Source organism: Pan troglodytes, chromosome 7 (genome assembly GCF_028858775.2).
Source record: "Pan troglodytes isolate AG18354 chromosome 7, NHGRI_mPanTro3-v2.0_pri, whole genome shotgun sequence".
NCBI lineage: Eukaryota > Metazoa > Chordata > Mammalia > Primates > Hominidae > Pan > Pan troglodytes.
The window spans coordinates 110,473,628-110,496,749 of NC_072405.2; the positions used below are offsets into that span (position 1 = coordinate 110,473,628).

Genomic DNA, 23,122 nt, shown 5'->3' on the forward strand with positions numbered 1-23,122 from the left:
ACGTGGTCTGAATAGGAGAGGGGTGATAGCTGAATGAATATTGAGGTCCTGGAAACAGATTCTGAGCAGGGTATCAGCCATGTTCACTGCAAGATAATAGGGATAGTGTGTAATTCTGGTAATGAGCAGTTCAGACTCTGACTGTAGATAACAGAAAGCCCAACTTGTAATGCCTCAAGTAAGCAAAAAGCTGTTTATGGGCACTTACTATAGACATATCCACAGGTGGAGTGGCTGCAGGGATGGCTGGATTCAGGACTCAGAGACTCCAGCTCTCCATCTTGGCCTCTTCCTTGCTCTGATGGCCCCATTTTCACATCATCCCTTTTTATCACAAGATGGAAAAATAGCTCCTCCTTTGAGCCTTAAATCCCACAGGAAAGAAAAAGATTTATTTTACAAGAATCTTGCAAAATATTTTATCAGCTCTTATAGACTCATCCCTGAACAATTGGATTACTATGGCCATAGGACCATGATGTGCTGATTAATAAAATGATTATCCCAAAGGTTAGGGCTGGAGTGAGGTTTGCTTCACTTAAACCAAAGGAGCACAGAATGAAAGAGATATGATTTCCCAAGGAAATTTGGGGTGCCGGATAGATGTCCACTTCAGGCTTTAAGAGGAGTGTTCACTATTCACAAAATAATTGCCAAGCAAAACACTGTGGATATTTGTATCCCATTTCATTGACTGGTTCTGTCGTATCCAAGCTTAACCAGAGGTCTGAAGTGCTCCTGTACCACTGTAAAAGTGCTGTGTGAGGCAGCATAGATGGAGATGACAGAAAACACTGTGAGGGTTGCTAGTTCACATGTGCAGCCTTATTGGAGACTCTGCCTCTTGTCATATAGTCACCTGAGCCCTGTTAGCATTGTTTGCTTAATTCTCTCCATCTCTAAGGTGGTTCTGGCCTCTGTTACTGTCTTTAGAATCCCAGTAGAGAAAAGATGGCATGTCAAGATGGATAACATGACAGAATTATTACTTGTATCTTATTTTATTTTTTTGAGATGGGGTTTCGCTCTTGTTGCCCAGGCTAGAGTGCAACGGCATGATCTTGGCTCACCACAACCTCTGCCTCCCAGGTTCAAGCACTTCTCCTGCCTCAGCCTCCCGAGTAGCTAGGATTACAGGCATGTGCCACTACGCCCAGCTAATTTTATATTTTTAGTTAAGATGGAGTTTCCATGTTGGTCAAGGTGATCTTGAACTCCTGACCTCAGGTGATCCGCCCGCCTCGGCCTCCCAAAGTGCTGAGATTACAGGCGTGAGCCACTGCACCCGGCACTTGTATCTTATTTTCTAATTAGAAAATAATAGTATCATAATTATATAATTATTTTTACTTATAGCCTATTTGTCATTTTAATTTGTCTACAAAGTTTTGTTCCAGTTAGATTTTCACCCCGCATGCTGTGTGGTCAAGTTAATTTGCAATAGAAGATTTACTTATAGTTGTACTTAAGATTTTATAGAGGTGCTTGTACAGATACTTCCTCTTCTTTGTTTTTTTGTCCCATAGATGAAAAAACATTTAAAGCCCTTAAGGAAGAAGGAAATCAATGTGTAAATGACAAAAACTATAAAGACGCCCTCAGTAAATACAGCGAATGCTTAAAGATTAACAATAAGGAATGTGCCATATATACAAACAGGCAAGTTCTTTGTAACTTTATATATTTCTTATGTTAATAGTTTTGATTATTAAAAATATTTTAAGTTATTTTATTAACACAATTAAGTAATTGCCAAAGTTTTTTGTGATGGTTCTAAGAATTTCTATAGCAAGCTGTCCTAACCAAGTGTGTCTGAAAGAGGTGAGGCCGTGGGAGTTCTACAGAGACTGGAAGCCTGAGGTGTGGGCGGGATGGGAGGTCTGACATAGTTTGTGCCACCAGGTTCCCAAAAGCGACCATGGCTGCTTTGGCTTGTGCAACTCTGATTCGGCATTTCCTGGCTTGCCGGCCTCGTTGCAGCTAGCTGGGCCTGGGCATTGTCCAGCGTGGGAGGAGCAGGAATCAATGGCCTTTCAAAATAGTGTCTTGGCTGGGCACAGTGGCTCATGCCCGTAATCCCAGCACTTTGGGAGGCCGAGGCGGGTGGATCACAAGGTCAGGAGATTGAGACCATCCTGGCTAACACGGTGAAACCCCGTCTCTACTAAAAATACAAAAAAAAAATTAGCCAGGCGCAGTGGCAGGCACCTGTAGTCCCAGCTACTCCGGAGGCTGAGGCAGGAGAATGGCGTGAACCCGGGAGGCAGAGCTTGCAGTGAGCCGAGATAGCACCACTGCAGTCTGGCCTGGGTGAAAGAGCAAGACTCTGTCTCAAAAAAAAAAAAAAAAAAAAAAAAAAAACTGTCTTATGGAGAATGCCCTTTTCCTTCTGAAGTGCTGCGGGAAGGCACCAGCATCATTTATAGTGTGCAGCAGGAATGGGCAGATTGTTGCTCAGGTACCGTCTTTACCACGTAGTAAAAGATACCTATATAGAATATGGTGATAGAATATTGGACAAAAGATGTCACTAAATCCAACAGATGTTTTTCTGCCCTTCTGTTCAGCCTCTGTAGGATTGAGCATTATTGGTCACTCAGTTTTCTGTGAAGACTCCTCCTCCTCTTGGCTGCGGAGGAGGAGGCTGGCAGCTCATTGCCTGGTTCTCGTCCTCTCCCTCTCCTTCTGTAGGCTTTTCTTTCCCTAGAATTCTCATAGTTCTGAGGGTCTAGATCCTTTTTCCTTTCTACGTACTCTAGAGGCCATTCCATCCTCTCCCCAGGTCCACTTACCACCTTACAATGATGTCTTCCAAATCTCTGTCTTCTGAGCTCCAGACTGAAGTGCTCCCCATCTCTTCTGCACTCAGGGCTGGATATCATCCCCTACCTCCCTCTTCCAGTCAGCAAGCTCAGATGCTCCTACCTTCTAAATCCCAAATCCATCTTCAGTGTGACCCTTTCTGTCTCCTTGCCACCATCCCCCTGTCATTCCCTTGCTCTGGGCCACTGTCCTCTCCTCCTAAATGTCTGCAGCACCCTTATGGTGTCCTTGCACAGCTTTGTTCCATCATCTCATTCTCCAAGCTGTAGCCAGAGGGACTGTCTAAAACATGGCAAATGTGTCAGCCCCTATTAAAAACCCTTCATCGGACTTCCATTAAGCTCAGTTTATAAAGCTCAACTTCCTTCCATGACTTACAGTGCCCTTCGTGATCTGGCCTGCCTGCTCTTCCAGCCTCATCCCTGCATTCCAGCCATATGGAACTCTTCTTAATTCTTCAGGAACACCATATTCTCTTCCACTGTAGGTGTAGGTCTGTGCACTCGCTGTGTCCTTGGCCTCCACTCCCCGCTACCTCCATCTGAACTTTCTCAACCCAGTGCATTTGCATTGGATAATTCTTAACTTCATACTCTGGATTTCAACTTAAATGTCACTTCTTCCAGGAAGTCTTCCCTGCCTGCTCTGCGCCTTGTCTCAGCCCCACTGAATCTGATGTAGTTCTCAGCCGTGTGCTCCCAGAGTACTTTGCACAGATTTTATTGTGTCTGCTTGTTTTAATGGTCTGTCTCTTCCACTTGATTGCATCCTCCTTGAGGGCTGTGACTGTATTTTGTTTGCGGTTGTATGCCCAGTGCCATAATTGAATCAAATGTTAAGTTTCAATGGAAACCGCAGTGGTATAGAAACAGACATATTGAGCTATTTTCTGATTTTTCTTAGCTGTCTAAAACTTGTAGATAGCCAATCTTTACCTTTCATAATACTGAGTTCCATTGCATTATGCCAGAGCTCTCTGTTACTTGAAGCTGTGCCAGTTTGAAGAGGCAAAGCAGGACTGTGATCAGGCACTTCAGCTGGCTGATGGGAACGTGAAAGCCTTCTATAGACGAGCTCTGGCTCATAAAGGACTCAAGGTGAGGAAATCTTCATTTTAATGCATAAACTTCAGCTCTGAACAAATCAAGTGGTTTTCACAAGCATAAATCTCCAGATCTTGGGATGGGATTGAGGTTATTCTTGGATTTAATCCTAGAACTGTACTAACCAGTTCTAAAACCTTGATAGAGGCCTCAGATTTCACCCCTAACCATAATGTGAAACTAGATTGCTTCTAAGATTCCTTCCGGCTCCAAAATAATGATTTATTCTCTGGTTTTCTGAGGAATATTGTTAGTTATAGTAGGTTCATTTTAAGATAGAGGAAGGTTTGGTACTGAATTACCGAAACTAGCAGTAATGCTGCTGGTTCCTCCGGCAAGGATTGCTGTTGGAGGTTGGGTGGGGAAGGCATCAGAATAGAAGATGGGTGACCCAGCGGAAGTTGGGAGAGACACATCGGAGACTTGAAAGCTTATAGTGATCTGGGCCTTAAGCCAGCTGATGGTCAGTGTAAATCTGTAAAATGCCATTCTTCTCTAAGAAAACCATGCCATTAGTTTAGAAGAAAGTGGATATTGTATCATTCCACTTTTCTTCACACAGATTCTTCTGCATGGAAATCCTGAGGAATGAATGTTCATATTTATAGAAAATAACATCACAAGGAAAAACCAGAACATATTGGAAAATAGTACTTCCTGAAATAATTTTTTTTAAGCTCAATTTTATTAAGGTGTAATACAATGAAGTTCATACATTGTAATTGTGCAGGTCATTGACTTTTGGTATGTGCATATCCTCTTGTAGCCAATATCCCAATCGAGATAAAGAACATTTTCTTCTGAAGGTGGTGTGTGCTAAAAATAAAAAATAACATTTTCATCTTTCTAGAAAGTTCTCTGTGCCCCTGTACAATAAATCTTCCTCCCTCCACCCCTACCCTCAGGCAGCCATTCATCTGATTTCTATCACTATAGATTAGTTTTGATTGTTTTGGACATTACCATAAATCATATAGAATAGACTCTACTGTTTGGCTTCTTTCAGCATAACCTGAGATTTGTTTATATTGTGTGGGTATCAGGAACTATTCCTTTTTATCACCGTGTTGTATGAATATATCACAATTTGTGTATATATTCACCAGTTGATGACACTTAGGTTGTTTCCAGTTTGGGGCTGTTAGGAATAAGGCTGCTGTGACATTCTTGTGTACATTTTTAATGGATGGACTTGTTTACAAACTGTACAGCTGGAGGCCAGATGTGACTAGGAGTGGGGATAGAGGGAGATGGTCAGATCCTGAGGGGCTTGGTAGGCCATGCTGAGGAGGCTGGACTTAATTCTGAAGGTGATGGAGCCTCCAGAGCAGGGTAAATGGTGGTGTAATGGATCAGATTTGGGGACCTCATGGAAGGTTGATAAGAGGGGCCCAGGATGAGGAGGAAGGTAAGTGAGAGATCACCAAGGTGAGAAGCAGGTACCTGAAGGAAAGTAATGTCCAAGGAAAGGGAGAAGTATGTTAGCTGCTGTGGCTGCTATAACAAAGCGCCATAGACTGGGTGGCCTGAACAACAGAAATCTATTCTGGAGGCGGGAAGTCTCAGCTTGCGGTGTTAATAGGGGTGGTCTCTTCAGAGGCCTATGTCTCTGGCTTACAGTTGCTGTCCTCTCCCTGGGTCTCCATGTGGCCTTCCCTCTGTGTGTGTGTGCCCAAATCTTCTCTTTTTATAAAGACACAGTCATCTTGGACTAAGTAGGGCCTACTGATTTTAACTTGATTACCTCTTTAAAGGCCCTGTCTCCAAATATGGTTACATTTTGAGGTACTGGAGGTTAGAACTTCAACACAGGACTTTCTGTGGGGACGTAGTTCAGCCCATAACAGAAGGGAAGGGGCCAATTCAAGGGTTGATGGTAAAGTTGACATAGCAGTCAAATGTCTAGGGGAAGTGATGGAGGGGATGCCTCCCAGGTTCTGGCTGGGTGGCTGAGGGTAGTGGTGTGATAATGGGGAGCATTCAGGAGCGGGCAGTTTGGGAGTGGGGAGAGGATTGTTTTGACTGATTGAGTCTGAGATAGTTGTTTTAATTCCGTGCCCATGACTGAAAGGGAACTATCTAGGTTCTGCAGGGAGAAGAGCAGTCATGTTGCATAATATAGCAAATGAGGACCACCCAGGTGCACTGAATGGCCACCTTTTCCAGATTGTGGATCCACTCTGGCTGCAGTGCAGTCAGCCTGCATGTCCCGCCAGGACCCCCGTGCTGCCCTGTGACCCCCGCCCCATGCTGAGGGAGCCACACAGTGTCCATGTGACCCTAACACATGCCTCCCCGCTGGCCCTCTTTTTTTTTTGGTTAGCAACACACTCAGTTGTAAAAAAAATTCCTAGATGGTGTATGGCACCACAAATTAAAAGAGACTCCTTTGAAATTTACTCACCTCTTTGAGCTTAGTAGATTTGGTAAATGAGGATCTGTATGGCTCATGAGTTTACAGATGGCCAAACTCTTGGAGCACGTTTACCTCTTACTGGCTGCCTGACTTTCTGAACCTGGTGAGCTGACTAAAGGTCAGAAGCTGCACCCTAATGAAAGACTGGACTTTAGTTTGTGTGGGTATCATCATTAATACTTCATTGGACTTTTCTATTTCCTTGGAATGAATTCCAGAAATTATATTATGATGCACAAAAATAATCCCAAATTTGAGTAATCCTATCCCACTAGATTATGAGGCTGGTAGCTTATAGCTTGATTCGTTGTCCAGTAATTTGAGGTATGTGCCAGGTGAATTTAATTTCAGAATTTAAAAAAATGTTTAAGAGAGACAGGGTCTCACTGTGTTGGCCAGGATTGGTGTTAAACCCCTGGCCTCAAGCAATCCTCCCACTTTGGCCTCTCAAAATGCTAGGATTACAGATGTGTGCCACCATGCTTGGCCTAATTTCAGGATCTTCAAAGGCTACAACTGCTTATAGAATGTGTCAGAACTCACGCCCAGGCCTGTTTGCCCAGGGTGACTGCAATGAGGAAGTGGCACAGGGGCTCACGGTGGCAGGTGTCCTGCCTTTAGCTCCCAGCTCAACTCTATGTTTTCCTCAGATCTTCTGTTTTCTGACTTTGTTATTTTTAATGGTGCCAGCTTTGAAAAATGTGAGCTTTCTTTCATGTACAGCTGTTCTTTGTAAGAAAAGATCACTGAACATTTTGCTTTTATTTGCAATTTATTTCTCTTATTGAGTGCCAATTATGTGCTAGGTGTTAGGAGTATAGAGGTGAATAAAGACATGGTGCCTACTTAGGGAATTTACACCCAATAGAGGGTGCTGCAAGATCCACCCAAAAGAGGATGCTGTAGAGGATGATACATACAATTGTTATGTATCAATACAAATATCAAAAATAATATCATAAAATAACTATTGCTTTTATGGTTTCAGCAAAACTATTAATGGTAAATATCACAAACACGTGATTATAATACATCCCTTTTTAAAGGCCTAATGAGGTTAGCAACTTTTAATGCCTTCTTTCTTGTCAAAGCTACATTTTCTGGTTTGTTGTTGTTATTGTTTGTTATTTGTTTATTTTTGAGACAGAGTCTTGCTCTGTCACTCAGGCTGGGGTGCAGTGGCGTGATCTTGGCTCACTGCAACCTCCACCTCCAGAGTTCAAGCAATTCTCCTGCTTCAGCCTCCCGAGTAGCTGGGACTACAGATGTGCACCACCACACCTGGCTAATTTTTGTATGTTTAGTAGAGACGGGGTTTAGCTGTGTTGGTCAGGCTGGTCTCGAACTCTTGGCCTCAGGTGATCCACCCACCTTGGCCTCCCAAAGTGCTGGGACACACTTTCTATGAGCTCTGCTCTTCCCTCTACACTGCACGGCTGGGTTCTCTTCAGGTCTTGACTTCTCTGACACCTGTAACTGTAGAAAAAGGAGGCTCTCTTGTTAGTATCCATCTCAACCTTTAGTTTTCTCCGTGACATCAATGACAGTCTGTAATTATCTATTCATTTGTTTACATGTTTTTAATTGCTTCCCTTCATAGGACGTAAGCTTCCATAAATGTAAGACCTAAGTCTGTCTTTCCTTGTCTTTTCCGTGGTCCTCTTAGCTCCTGGCACATGGACGTGCTCAGAGACCATCTGTGAAATGAATGAGCCTGGCCCCCTCTTAGCTGCCTCCTTGCCCAATTCTATGCCCTTGCTGCCATTCTGCCCTCTTCATGCTTGTCTGCAGTGCTAACACTTGTCAACATGCATTTCTTGTTTTCTTATGTCTCTTCCAACCAGTCAGGCTGCTCTTTAGGCAGAGACTTTCCGGATTCATGAAAATGATCCTATTGACTCCTAGGGTGCTGAGCTTCCATTTCCAAGGCTGTGGCTCACAGGTCTTTATTTCCAGTCCTTTCCCTTGAGCTCCATGCCATGTAATCATCCACCTTCTGGTCATTGCTGTTGTGACCATCCCATTCTTCATTTTTAAAATGGGAACAATAGAAGTTAATATTTATAGGGCTGTTGTGAGGGTAAAGTAATACTTGTAAAATGCTTAGAATGGTAAGAATTAGCTTTTATTACTTCCTCAACTTGCCCTCCTGCTCCACTCCCTTGCCTTTCAGGTATGGCTCCCTGCCTAGAACACTTAGGATATAAATACAGTGTCATTTTTCCCCCTGGTAAGGTTCCGTGCTGGTCTAGGACAGTGGTATCTGGAGATTTGTTATACTTTGTAAATAATTTACTTTTATAAACTAGAGCAGATTTAAGGTTATCCCTTTAAATATGTCCCTCTTGCTCTGGTGTGTTGCTGTAGGGGAGGGGAAAGGCATGTGGGATTACAGCTAGGCCCCCGGGAATGTCACATAATCACTAGCTCAGCTTATCTGTGCTCAGCCTCTTGTGCATGCTGTTACTGATGTGTCATGAATACTTGAAGAGGTTACACATCCTTGCAATTCTTTGCCTCTTCACAGTTTGGTTTATTCAAAACATGGGTCTAGTCTGTAGTTTAGAACATAGCTTGTCACAGCAGACTGACTTTGGGGCATCTGTCTTTGCTGCTAGATTCAGTGGTCATGTCTTGTTAGATGCCCTTTCTTTCCCTCAACTTCTTCAGTGTATTGTGTGACTCATGGAAGATTAAATGTTGACTCTAGCCAATTTCGAAGAGTAAACAACCTGGAAGGATTTTATGGAACAAAAGTATTATAATAACTACCATTTGCATAGTCCTTTATAGGTTTAAGCCACTTATTATTTGTTCATTTATTTCTTGGTACAGCCTTGTGAAAATTTGAATAGAGCTTTTGTTCCCCTTATGTTAAAGGTGAGAAGACTGAAGCCCAGAAAGGTTAAGTAGGATCTTAAGTTTCATTGCTAGTAGGTGCTAATACAAGGATGAGTTCATTCTTTCATTTATTCATTCAGCAAGCAACAAGTGCTTATCATGTGTTAGGGACTGGGAAGGTTGTGGTGATACAGAATTTAACTTGCGTTTTCTAACTCCAGATCCTGTGCTTTTTCTTCTATAGTCGATGTTCACTGTATCATGGGTTATACTATTTCAGCTGCATATTCACCCCACAGGCTCACTTTGTAAGAGTGGTATTAATGTGGACCCTGCACACATACTGCACAGCTCACTACATCCACCCCACTCCCACTCAGGTTACTCTAGGCTCCTTCTATTTATGAAAGTTATTTTCTCTGTCTTCCTACTTACAGAATTATCAGAAAAGCTTAATTGATCTCAATAAAGTTATCCTACTAGACCCAAGTATTATTGAGGCAAAGATGGAACTGGAAGAGGTAACTAGACTCCTTAATCTTAAGGATAAGACAGCACCATTCAACAAAGAAAAGGAGAGAAGGAAAATTGAGATTCAAGAGGTATTTGTATTTGATTATCTTTGAAACTACTCTTTTGGGGACCTTAGACTGGATTCTAAGGTCATATTCCTGTGAGTTCTAAAACATTTTAAATTTTGTGTTTTTATTCTGATGATCAGTGACAAAATTTTAACCAGCAACAAAATGCCTCCTTTGCAATGATAATTAGCCATTGTATTTCCCATCATGGGTCCATGGATGGTACTGGGAGTCTCTGCATTACTGCAGTTCTTCCTTTCTTTGGCCTCCATCTGTACTGCTCCCACTCCAGAGTACACTGGGAACCAGTGGCCACTGACTTTGCTCCAGGGTAGACCTGGAGAATCCTGACGGGACTGATTTTGTTACAGGGGCCCTGAAAGCCTCACCTCATAGAGATTATCCAGATTGATTCAGACCTTTTTAGCACTCTGAAATATGACTGCCTCATCAGAGATCTCGAACTACCTCAGGATCAAACTGCTTTTGTGATTCAGATAACTAAAATGTTTTTCTCTGCCTAATGTTAGGGAAGAATGTTAGGCTGTGAATCCCTGTACATTCATGAATGCTAATACCCCATTTATAGTCTCACATTTCCACTAAGAGTAAGAGGCTAATATGTAAGAGAAGCTAGGAAGGTTTTTTTTCCTCTTTAAGGAGGGAAGAAAAAACTGTTTTAGGAGAATTGAGCAATGTAAGTTCATTTCTCTGTTAAAATTTATTGTGAAAAGGAGATAAAATTGACATAGGCATTTATACAACAATTGTATTTATGGGAAAGTCTAAAAATTAAATTTTGTTGTCATAGTTTCAGTGTCAAATAATTTTTTAAAACTTTTATGAATTGGATCTTATACCCTAAAACTTCTCTTCCTAAAAAAAATTATTACAAATTTTTCACTTGGAACTGGACTACAGTACAGTCTACTTGTAGTTTTCAATTCTCATTCTGACAGACGTACTTAGGATGTATGTGGTGATTGTGGTTCAGTGTCACAATGCATTTTTCTTTTCTTCATGAAGGTGAATGAAGGCAAGGAGGAGCCTGGAAGACCTGCAGGGGAGGTCTCCACGGGATGCCTTGCTTCTGAGAAGGGAGGCAAAAGCAGCAGGTCACCAGAAGACCCTGAGAAACTTCCGATAGCCAAGCCTAATAATGCCTATGAATTTGGTCAGATTATAAATGCTCTCAGTACCAGGAAGGATAAAGAAGCCTGTGCACATCTTTTAGCCATCACTGCACCAAAAGATTTGCCGATGTTTTTAAGTAACAAACTTGAAGGGGATACATTCCTTCTCCTCATTCAGTCTCTGAAAAATAATCTTATTGAAAAAGATCCCTCATTGGTGTATCAGCATCTTTTATACCTGAGTAAAGCAGAAAGGTTTAAGGTAAGTGGCTAAGTATTTATTAGTAGAAATTGGTTTTATTAGGGTTTCTGTAACTTAAAAATGTTACTTAATGCTAACATAGTTGGTTTTTTTTTTTTTTGCTTCTTTTAGATGATGTTGACACTAATTAGCAAGGGCCAAAAGGAGCTAATTGAACAGCTGTTTGAGGACCTTTCGGACACACCAAACAACCATTTTACTTTAGAAGATATACAGGCCCTAAAAAGGCAGTATGAGCTTTAAATCAAGATAATTGTTAGATTTCTTCCATGCATGTATGTGTTCCAGGAATGTTAATGAGATGGTATTGTAAAAGAGTTGCATGGATAAAACTTGGCCTAGAAAAGTTTGGTCTGCACTATAAAACATTTTACTTATTTTCCTACATAGAACATGTATATTCTACAATCTGCTTTTTATTAGTTGTAAATATTTTCTTATGTACCAGAACCAAATAAGTATATTTAGAACTTGTTAAAAATACATTTTAATTTATGATATACATATTATTTTAATTACTTGTTAAAATTTTGAGTTAAGTTGCATTTCTTTGGGCTATGAAGGAGTCCTCTTAAGTTTGATAGAAATGAATTTCTTTTAACATTCTTTTTTAAAAGTGGAAGTCATTAGCAGTGATTATTATATCACTTATATCCTGCTAAGATACACATAAATCCTATTTTGTACTAGTACCTGTGGATTACAGTCAGTTAAAATGAAATGCAACACTGAAGTCTATAACATGAAATGATTATTAAATTGTTTATTAATTTAGAGCTATAAGAGGAACTTATTTTTTCTAATATGGAAGCATTGCCTAATAATTAAGAACAAAAATTGCCAAAAATTTCTACCACTTTTTACTAGATTTTAAAAAGCTGCTTTCTTTTATATATTGCCTATATAAGCAAAAAACCAACCACTGTATTAAAGCAAACTAAGCCTGCATTTATATCTGAATTATTACCTCCATATTTTACCAAACATTTGAATGTCCCCCTTCCCCCTTTTTTGTTTTCTGCTTTTATGACTGTATTTATTCCTTTACTGTAAAAGAATATGAAGAACTCATACATGTTGAAAGCTCCTTTGTTGACTGGGTCAAAGTGAAGGAATTTCAATCTCCATCAGTGTACTGTCATTTATTTCTGCGGTCTGTAGTGCGTTCCCCCTTTCTGGAGCATTTTCTTATTCACTTAGAAGTGAAGATGAAAGTTAGTATCATGTTTACTATTTCCATATTCATTATTATTTTATCTAATCTTTTATATAAAGTTATAGAATATTTTAACTCATCTTGGGTAAATAGTATCTTTCAAACTGTGCCATTTTTCTTTGAAACTGCTTTCTTTGTTCATAAGTGAAAAAATCTGTAATGGGACTTTAGTCTTCAAACAAAATTTCTCCTTTTTAATGTTATTGAATTTTTATAAAAGTAAATGGTGGATTGTTAGAAAGGTATCCTATGTATGGAGTTTACTTACAGAAATGGGACCACTCTTTTCCTATACATAGCAACTTGAAATTAACTTTAGAGACAAAAGGGAACTTTCTCTTTTGGTGCCTGACACAGTGACATTAATAACTGTAGGTGATTTTGTTGAGCTTTGTGATAGGCACTGTGTGTCATTTATCACACATTGTCTAATTTAATCTTCATAACTCTGCTACAGATGAGGAAACAATGGAACAGAAGGTTGTATAAATTAATGAGGATTTACAAATGTTGCAAGTGGTCTCTCCAGGATCCAAACCTGGGCAGTCTATCTTTTGAGTTCATATACTCTGTGCTGTGTAATGGAAAATATTAAATATGTGAATGGACTAATGGTTCAGGTGCCTATTCCTTAACAGTCACAGATGAGTAAAAGATTAGTGAATGTAAATTGGCAATTTTGGTATTTATAGTGAAAACACAGAGCAAGAGGAATGCCCAGGCCTGCCTGAGAGAGGGGTTAGGAAAGGTTTCTCATGGGGCACAGTTCTGCCACAGCTTGAGTATGTCATAGGCAGAGGAAACAAGATGCAAGGGCATCAACGTGCATATTGAAGGTGCAGGTTGAATGAAAGTGTGAAGTCACTTGGCATGTTCAGAGAACTGCGTGAATCTTAATATTACTGGAACATGTGGCTTAAGAGATAGCTGGATAGAACAGAAAATTGCATGCTGCATATAAAATGGCAGAAAATATCAGAATTTTAATTATACTCTGGCATTACTCTTAACTAAGACCTGGTTTTCTTCCCCTTCTGGGCATACACAAGATTGTACTTTTCAGCCTCTTTGTGATTGGTCGGGGCCACGTGACCACTTCTGCCAGTAGGGTTTAGGTAAAAGTGATGTGTCACTTCTGAGCCAAAGTATGCAAGATCTGGCCCCAAACCCTCCCTGATCGTTTCCGTTGCTACAGTGACAAGGCTTCATGTTGCAGTCAGTGCAGTTACAAGATGACTGGCTCTGTCAGCCTCGTTCTTTGAATGCTGGTTTGAAGCAGGGTTCTGCCAGTCCACATTGGACACAGAATGAACAAGTTTATGCTTTTTTTGTTAAGCCACTGAGATTTTTATTATTTGTAACTATATCCAAACACTTAACCTCTCAGTCTGCTTCTGTATCTCTTCTTTCTTCAGCCTTTAAATCTTTCCTGAGCTTTGACCTGTAAAGCCAACTTCAAACTGTTCACCTCTACACAGATGTCTTACAGATACTGTAACTATACATGCCCTAAATGGAACTTGCTGTTCCCTGAAACTCAGGCTTCACTTATCCCATAGTTCCACAAAAGGTACCAGCATTCACACACTGGCCTAAGAAACCTGGGCTTCTAAACTTTCCTTGCTCTCAGTCCTCACATCTAATATTTCATCCTGGCAGACATTTCATTACACGAACATGGCACACTCACCCAAGATTAACTGCGTTTGCGCAGGATGTCTTACCACATTGTTTTGGTGTTTTTGAGTTTACTTGTCTGATACAAAATATCTGGTTCAGTTCTGTTTCCCATAGTGCTCAGCAAAATGCCTGGCATAATAGATTCAGTAAGTTATTCACTGAATGAATGATGTCTTAGTAATTTTATAATTATATTTGTGGGTACATGTATTACCTAAAGTATTTTAGTGGAATGTCAGCACTTGTTATATCTAATTGGTTTGCTGTAAATTGTGCATCTGGAAGGAGAGAAGTCTCAAAAGTAATTCTATACAGAGTGTGGGTTATTTAATCATCAGAGCTTAACTCATGCCTTAGGGACCTTATGAACAAAGTTTCTAGACAAAAACGTGAAAGACAAAATGTTAGAAAAGGAAAGGAAAGAAACTAAAAGCCCTTGAATTAAAACTGTGTGACAATTATTTACTAGATGTAAAACATCCAAGCAAATCACAGTCACTCTGGGCTTAAATTTGCTTATTTTTAAATGTTTGTTAAGTAAATATCATCTGGAATCACAGATTTGTTGCAAAATAACATGAAAATACTTCCTAAATTGCACAGTATATAAGAGACTAATGTCATTACTATTTCTGGCTTGTGGGTAATATGAAAGTTCCCTGTGTGCAGATCTTGAATGCAGGATTCCACACCTCCCGTGTCCAGCCTCTTAATGTCTGGCCCCTGGAGTTTTTACCACATGCTCCCATGGTCACCCTCAGCCTCCTGATCTTAACTGAAGTAACGGACCATCCCATAGGACTGCTCCAATCAGCTTCCCCTCCTCTTGACTCATCACCAGATCCCCTGCCTCCAACTGTTCTCTCCCTGAAAGTAGTCTTACTCCTCTTTTCTAATGCTGACCCCTGATCTTATTCCTCCCTTTTCTTCTAGGACTTTCCTCTGAGAATAATACCTTCTCTTTCATGTCTGCAATATCTCCCTTTTCATCGCTGCCATCCTGTCAGCCTATAAACCTATGCAGCTATTCTTCACCTAAAGAAAAGTCTCAACCTTTCATCTTTCCCTATACCATTGCTTTCAAAACTGGATAACTTTCTGTTTACAAGACAAAATGAAAAAATCATTCTCCATTTTGCCCACCTCTCACTGATTCCTTTTTTGAAGGAATTTTGGCTTCTGCCTCCCATCACTATTGAATTTAAACTCCTCTCAACAACCTTGATCAAACCCAGCAGCCTTTTTTTTTTTTTTAAGACGGAGTCTCGTGCTTTGGCCCAGGCTGGAGTGCGGTGGCGATATCTTGGCTCACTGCAAGCTCCGCCTCCCAGGTTCACGCCATTCTCCTGCCTGAGGAGAATACTCCCGAGTAGCTGGGACTACAGGCACCTGCCACCACACCCGGCTAATTTTTTGTATTTTTTAGTAGTGACGGGGTTTCACCATGTTAGCCAAGATGGTCTCTATCTCCTGACCTCGTGATCCACCTGCCTCGGCCTCCCAAAGTGCTGGGATTACAGGCGTGAGCCACCGCGCCCGACCCCAGCAGCCTTTTCTTAGTCATAGAATTGCGTCGCATTGTAGCCTGGAGAGAATTGTTATAGATCATCTCATCTAAATCCTTTCACTTATATTGAAGCCCAAATAAGAACACACCTAAGGATATTGTGTATTGTGAAACGCGGAGGAACTGTGGCTGGTTTGGCCCTTTTGCTATCTGGGATTTGAGGGAAAAGGTGAAATTTGGAAGGCAAAGAAAGCAAACCTTAAGGACAGCTATGATACTGAGTCTAGACAGGCTATTATATTTCTTTTTTTTCTTTTTTTTTTTTTTGAGACGGAGTCTCGCTCCGTCACCCATGCTGGAGTGCAGTGGCACTATCTCGGCTCACTGCAAACTCCGCCTCCCGGGTTCTCGCCATTCTCCTGCCTCAGCCTCCCGCCTGGGTAGCTGGGACTACAGGCGCCTGCCACCACGCCCGGCTAGTTTTTTGTATTTTTAGTAGAGACGGGGGTTTCACCGTGTTAGCCAGGATGGTCTCGATCTCCTGACCTCGTAATCCACCCGCCTCGGCCTCCCAAAGTGCTGGGATTACAGGCGTGAGCCACCGCACCCAGCGCTATTATATTTCTTAATTGCTCAGACTGAGCCATAATCTAATCTAGGCAAATTCAGAGAGTGCCTCCTTCATGAGCAAGATCTTAAAATGAAAAGGCCTCTACAAGTCGAGACTGCAAAGTGATGGATATATTGAGAATTTGATATTTGTCAGGAAAGCTTCAAACACATGGAGCTTCTAAGCTTAACCTTTTCATTTCCACTTCTTATGCATCTTAGTGAAAACTCCCTTTATCCTACCAAGTGGTGGTGCCTATTAGGAGTAGTATACTGTTCGCTAGAGGCCTCCCAGGAAGTAGTTCAGAAGGCTTGATTTCTATGTTATGTGTAGAGATTAAGCATGAGTTATGGCACAGCATGTTGTTAAAGTGATTTCAAATATATTTTCTTATAGTTACTTTCCTAACACATGGGTTTTGCTCTCTAGGAAGAGAATGGAGCGAAGTGTGTAGCTGGAATTTGTTTTACTTTCCTATTAGCCTGTAGCCACTCAGACCAAAAGGACTCCCTAAAAACTGATGTGCAAGTCACAGAATTCTCCTGCCTGACCTCTATCAAGGAATGTCTGTAAGGAGAAATCTATCTGTAAAGTACTATGAATTTTGTCACGTTTATAGGTTTTTTGCTTGTTTTTTAGAGACAGGGTCTCAGCTCTGTTGCCCAGGTTGGAGTGCAATGACATAATCATGGCTCACTGCAGCCTCAACCTCCTGGACTCAAGCAGTCCTTCTGCCTCATCCTCCTGAATAGCTGGGTCTACGGGCATACACCACCATGCCCGGCTATTTTTTTTTTTTTTTTAAAGTAGAGACAGGGTCTCATTATGTTACCCAGGTTGGTCTCAAACTCCTGGCCTCAAGCGATCCTCCTGCTTCAGCCTCCCCAAGTGCTGGGATTACAGGCATGAGCCACCGCACCCAGCCGAGTTTATAGGTTTTGATGCCTTTTGCCAAAAATCAAAGAGGTGGCTGAAAGTCAATTGATATCAGAAGAATCAATGAAAAGCAAGAGACTCTCAGCAGCTCTCCTTTTCCTCTGGGAAACTGCTTAAGAGCACAGACTTTGGCATCAGATACACCTGGAATCAAATCCCAGCTCTACTTAGGAGCTGTATAACCTTGCAGTCTTCAGGTTCCTCGTCTGCAAAATGGAGTATCTTCCTACCATTTGGAGTTGCTGGTTTATGTGGTTCATGTAAAATGCCTTTTATTTGATAAGCACCTTATCTTTCCTTCCATGTGTATAACTGCTTTCTTAAGTATAATATCATCTATGTGTTAGAAAAATGTAAGAAACCTCTTTTCAAATAGTGTGGACACCTTAATAGTTATTTACTGGAGAAGAGGCACACATTAAGATCCCTCCAATAGAAGTATTAATATAGACAGAAGCAGCTAGTCTTGGACCTCTGGTGTCATCTCCTGGAAATTAGTCATAGTACAACAGCCAAGAGGTTACCCCACAACTTGAGCTACAGAGAATGTTTGCAATAGCATCTTTATTTTCCAATCTGTCATTGTTTTGAGAATGAACCAATATGCAAACAGTTGTACGTCCAGAGTCTGGTATAGGCTAATGGATGCTTAGTAAAGTTTGCTGAGGACATTGCCCCATTGGTGTTCTTGTCTCCAGAGTTCAGATTAGGAAGTTCCTATTACAGAAATGTTTACAATGACACTCTAAATATTTCTCAAACAGTTGTTCTTGAAATGTTTGCACAGAGTCACTTGAGAATCTTACAGTCTAGGGGGTTGGAAATCTAAAAATCTCTCTTATGATGCTTAGGGAAGTTAGAATTTATGATCTACAGCATAGAAGCTGAGGATGCAATAATTAACATCTGAATTGCATAAGCATTGCCAGTGAATGACACTATTTATGATGCTCTGAGTAAGTATTGTGGGGGATAAACTTTTTAAAAGATAGCCCCTGCTTTTAATGAGCTCATACTTCATTTGCAAAAAAACTGTCAATAACACCAAGTGCAAGAGACTCTCCTAGGAGAAAACAGCATCAATGAAATGTTCAAGTGTTAAAGGTATTAAAAGGGCCAAATAGGGTTACTCAAGAACATTTCAGGAAGAGGTAAAACCTAAGCCATGTTTTGAAATAGACTCAGGTCAATGAGAAGGGAGAGCTCAGTGTGACTGGATTACTTTACTGTAGAATTTCCAGTACCACATTGCAGGAGGAAGGAACTTGGTAAGAAAAATTCTGCCACTGCAGGTATGCTTCACAGTGCAGGAAACAGCAGACAGGAGACTTACGAAGCAACCTGAATTAATATTCTATTTTTAATAGTGACCCAAGTTCAAAAATAGCCTAAAATTTAATCTTACTACCTGCCATTAGATCTCTTTTGTATCAGTTTCCCATCTGTAAAATAGGACCAATTTATTTTTATTTTTAAAAAGGAGGTCAGAGTGTCCCTTTTGTATCAGCTGCTTTTTGTTCTTTTTTGTTGTGTTTGAGATGCAGTCCTGCTCTGTCACCCAGGCTGGAGTGCAGTGGCACGATCTCGGCTCACTGGAACCTCTGCCTGCCAGGTTAAAATAATTCTCCTGCCTCAGCCTCCCAAGTATCTGGGATTACAGGTGTGCACCACTTCGCCCAGCTAATTTTTGTATTTTTAGTAGAGATGGAGTTTCATCATGTTGGACAGGCTGGTCTTGAACTCCTGACCTCAAGTGATCCATCTGCCTCAGCCTCCCAAACTGCTGTGCTGGAATTACAGGCATGAGCCACTGCGCCCGGCAAAATAAGGCCAATTATTTTCTGTAATTAAGCAGCGGATTGGTATGACTATTTCAATAAACATAATTTTGATCCTAATTCATACTTGTGCTAAAACAAGGGCAAAGATTTTGTTAGGGTGGCTACAATAAAAAAAAAAGGTGGACAATAACAAGTATTGGTGAGGATGTGGAGAAATTAAAAACTGCATACATTGCTGATGGGAATGTAAAATGGTGCAGCTGCTTTGGAAAACTTTGGCAGCCCCTCAAAAACTTAAACAGAGAGTTGCCATTTTGATCCAATAATTCTGCAACCCCTATTACTGAAAGTAGAAAACATATGTTCACACAAAAACTTGTACACAAATGTTCACAGCAGTTCTACTCATAATAGCCAAAAAGTGGAAACCACCCAAATGTCCATCAACTAACTAATGAATAGATTTAAATAAGGACAGAGTTTCGCCATGCTGGCCAGGCTGATCTTGAATTCCTGACGGATGATCCGCCTGCCTCGGCCTCCCAAAGTGCTGGGATTACAGGCGTGAGCCACCACACCCGGCCTCTATAGGCTTTTCTGTATAGGCTTTCTATAGGCTGAGGCAGGAGAACTGCTTGAACCCGGGAGGCAGAAGTTGCAGTGATCTGAGATCAAGCCACTGCACTGCAGCCTGGGCGACAGAGCGAGGCTCCGACTCAAAAAAAAAAAAAAAAAAAAAGTCTATAGAATCTACAAAAAAAACTACTAAAATTAATATGATTTACAAGGTCATAGGATTCAAGATCAATATACAAAAATCTATTTTATTTCTATATACTAGTAATGAATGTAATCATAAATTGATCTCTTTAAGAGATCTGTACACTGAAAACTACAAAGCATTTCTGAATATTATTCAGCCATAAAAAAGAATGAGGTAGTGATACATGCTATCCCTTGGATGAACTTTGAAAGTAGTAAGTGAAAGAAGTGGGACACAAAAGGCCACATTTTATTATTCCATTTATGTGAAATGTCTGGAATGGACAAAGCCATAGAGAGCGTAAATTAGTAGATGCCAGGGACTGAGAGGTAGGGGAAGTGGGAACTGACTACTAATGGGTAAAGGGTTCTTTCTGGGGTGATGAAAATGTTCTGGAGTCAGATATTAGTAACAGTTGTACAACCTTGTAAAAACACTGAATTGTACACTTTAAAATGTGAATTATGCGAACTGCATCTCAATTGTGAAAAATGAAGTGGGGTGGGGGGAAGCAAATCATCCAAGGTAGTGAATAACTTAGAGGCAAACTCTGGGGTTTTCCAATCAATCCTGATAAGGCCACCTACTTGAGTTTTTCAAGAACCTGCCAGCAGGAATAAAAACTGAGGAAGACTGAAAGACTACCTCCACCCCATGACTGGAAACAAGGTAAAGATGTCCTCTTACCCTTCCTATTTAACATTGTACTGGAGGTTGAAACCAGTGCAATAAGGGGTTAAAATGTTATAAAAGGCATCCAGATTGGAAAAGAAGAAGTAACCTTTCTTTATTTGCAGACACAATTATCTATGTAGAAAAGCCAATAGAGGCCGGGTACGGTGGCTCAAACCTGTAATCCCAGCACTTTGGGTGGCTGAGGCAGGCGGATCATCTGAGGTCAGGAATTCAAGATCAGCCTGGCCAACATGGTGAAACTCTGTCTTTATTTAAAAAGAAAACAAACAAACAAACAAAAACCCCACAAAAATCAGCTAGGTGTGGTGGTGCACACCTGTAATCCTAGCTACTCTGGAGGCTAAGGCAGGAGAACTGCTTGAACCCAGGAGGCGGAAGTTGCAGTGATCTGAGATCAAGCCACTGCACTGCAGCCTGGGCGACAGAGCGAGGCTCCGACTTAAAAAAGAAAAAAAAGTCTATAGAATCTACAAAAAAACTACTAAAATTAATGTGACTTACAAGGTCGTAGGATTCAAGATCAATATACAAAAATCTAATTTCTATATACTCGTAATGAATGTAATCATAAATTGATATTTTTAAGAGATCTGTACACTGAAAACTACAAAGCATTGTTGAAATTAAAAAACTAAAAGATATACTGTATTCATGAATAGGAAGACTTGATATTGTTAAGATGCCAGTTTTCCTCATATTGATAAATAGGTATCAGTGGTGATTCAGTCAAAATCCCAGCAGACTTTTTGGTAGAAATCTAGAAATGGATTCTAGTGTAAACACAGTATTCAAATCACTGGGAAATTTGGAAAGATTATTTTAAAAATAGTGCCATCACAAATGGCTTTCTATCTGGAAGAAAGTAAAACTGGACCTTTATATTACACTAAATGCTAAGATAAATTGAAGATAGATTTTATAAAATATGAAAAATTTAAAATCTCACTACAAACTACCAAAAGAGACTACAAGTACAATTTAGAAAGAGAGGAGAGCTTAATCATGACCAGAAGGTCTAAAATATTACAATTAAAGACACACAACAGGTTTCATATTGCAGAAAAAAAATGTAAAGAGTATGTGGAAACGCTGAAATATCTGCAACTTTTCTGTAAATCTAAAAATATTCAAAAATTAAAAGTTTACTTAAGGATAAAATAGAATGCACACACAACGCTAATAAAAGTCGAATGACATATTTGGAGAAAAATACAAGAGTCAAACTATTAACAGCTATAGTATAAAAAATATATTTATTTTCATTTTTTAAAATTTATTTTTCTGAGACAGAGTCTTGCTCTGTTGCCCAGGCTGGAGTGCAGTGGCGTGATCTCAGCTCACTGTAACCTCTGCCTCCCGGGGTTCAAGCTATTCTCCTGCCTCAGCCTCTCAAGTAGCTGGGATTATAGGTGTGAGCCACCGCACCCGGCCCTATTTTCATTTTTATTTATTAACAGAGATGGGGTTTTGCCATGTTGCCCAGGCTAGTCTTGAACTCCTGGCCTCAAGCAATCCTCCTGCCTCAGCCTCCCAAAGTGAGCCACTACACCTGGCCAAAATACCTTTCAAACTGACAAGAAAACAATAAAAAAAAAAATAGGCAAAGGATATAAGAGCCAATTTAGAGAACAGCAAACTCAAATACCATCTTCCAGCCCCTAGGCCAAAAAAAAAAGCACAAAAAGATGTACACATTTACTAGCCAGGAAAATGTAACATTAGATAATAGATAATACTTTACACCAAACAGTTTAAAAGTTTGTAAAGCTCTAATACCTATTGTTAGTAGAATGCAGGGAAAAGGGAACTCATGTATTGTTAGCAAATTGTAAATTGTGACAGCCTTTTTTGGGAGACAATCTGGTAACCTTTTAAAAATTCAATAGACATGGACTTTAACCTAGCCATTTGATTTCCTTGAATTTATCTCCCATACTTAGAAGTACCAGAATATAAGGACGTAATTATTAGAATGTTTTTTGCAGTGTTTTGTATTGAGGAAAGAAACAACAAATAACAAAGTGAATGCTCATCAATATGAGAATGTCTGAATAACTGCAGCACATCTATACTACAGAATTCTTATGCAGCCATTAAAAAGAATGAGTTGGAGTTATACAGTTGACTTGGACAGATTTCCCAAAGATATTACTGAGAAAAAATCAAGAAAATTAATGTATATATGCATTGTGTGTGACTATGAACATGGAGAAAACTGGCATCACACACATTTTGTCATTTGCACTGGTTATGGGGGAAGATAATGAGGGAAGGAGGCAGAGAAGAGAAGGGGAGAACAAAACACAAAAAGAAGGCAAGGAAACAAGGATGGGGAAATAATTTGTGCACATTTTAATTAAGCTTTCAATAGAAAGTCTCTAGAACATCAGTTCATGATACCTCTAAGGCAACTGTGATTTCCTTATCTAGTTGAAAGTATTACAATTTCTTTAAACAAGCAAAAAAGCAACAAAAAGCCCCCAAAAGCAAAATTAAAATGCCTTGGCTACATTAACCCTGAAAATTAGGTCCAATGGCTGTCATACATGATAGAATACTTGTAAACTAATGTATTTGGTATAAAACCTTGTTAAAAGTTAACTGTCTTTTCAGCCACTGTATTGCTTCAAACAACTTATTTTACTGTACAATATTATGAAGTGACTGGTTATCAACTCTGAATTGAGTCCAGAAACATCCTCATTCCCTTTGCTCAGTTGTTCTTCTGTCCCATCAGAATTTCCTCTTCATATATATAAATACTATAAGTATAG

General features: G+C 40.2%; 2 protein-coding genes across 16 annotated transcripts in view; one reads left to right on the forward strand and one right to left on the reverse strand.

Annotated features, from left to right (window-relative positions):
* The window catches only part of SPAG1 (sperm associated antigen 1), an 83,599-nt gene extending 71,315 nt beyond the window's left edge, over positions 1-12,284 (forward strand). For 3 of the 5 annotated variants that reach the window (XM_009455725.4, XM_001151756.7, XM_519885.7), the window contains exons 15-19: positions 1,527-1,659; positions 3,794-3,920; positions 9,621-9,785; positions 10,791-11,159; positions 11,271-12,284. In XM_009455725.4, the coding sequence (XP_009454000.2) occupies positions 1,527-1,659; positions 3,794-3,920; positions 9,621-9,785; positions 10,791-11,159; positions 11,271-11,402 (926 nt within the window). In that variant the 3' untranslated portion in view covers positions 11,403-12,284. The remainder of the gene's footprint in view (positions 1-1,526; positions 1,660-3,793; positions 3,921-9,620; positions 9,786-10,790; positions 11,160-11,270) is intronic. The other 2 variants (XR_010159295.1, XM_016959725.4) reach the window with 2 other exon arrangements.
* Positions 1-23,122, reverse strand: part of RNF19A (ring finger protein 19A, RBR E3 ubiquitin protein ligase) — a 93,418-nt gene that overhangs the window by 12,863 nt on the left and 57,433 nt on the right. For 2 of the 11 annotated variants that reach the window (XM_063816485.1, XM_054657420.2), the window contains exons 11-13: positions 12,234-12,354; positions 7,714-7,818; positions 4,590-4,742 (exon numbers count right to left, since the gene is read on the reverse strand). In XM_063816485.1, the coding sequence (XP_063672555.1) occupies positions 12,302-12,354 (53 nt within the window). In that variant the 3' untranslated portion in view covers positions 4,590-4,742; positions 7,714-7,818; positions 12,234-12,301. Of the gene's footprint in view, positions 1-208; positions 365-4,589; positions 4,743-6,330; positions 7,819-12,229; positions 12,355-23,122 lie in introns of those variants that run through there. The other 9 variants (XM_063816486.1, XM_054657422.2, XM_016959731.4 and 6 more) reach the window with 6 other exon arrangements.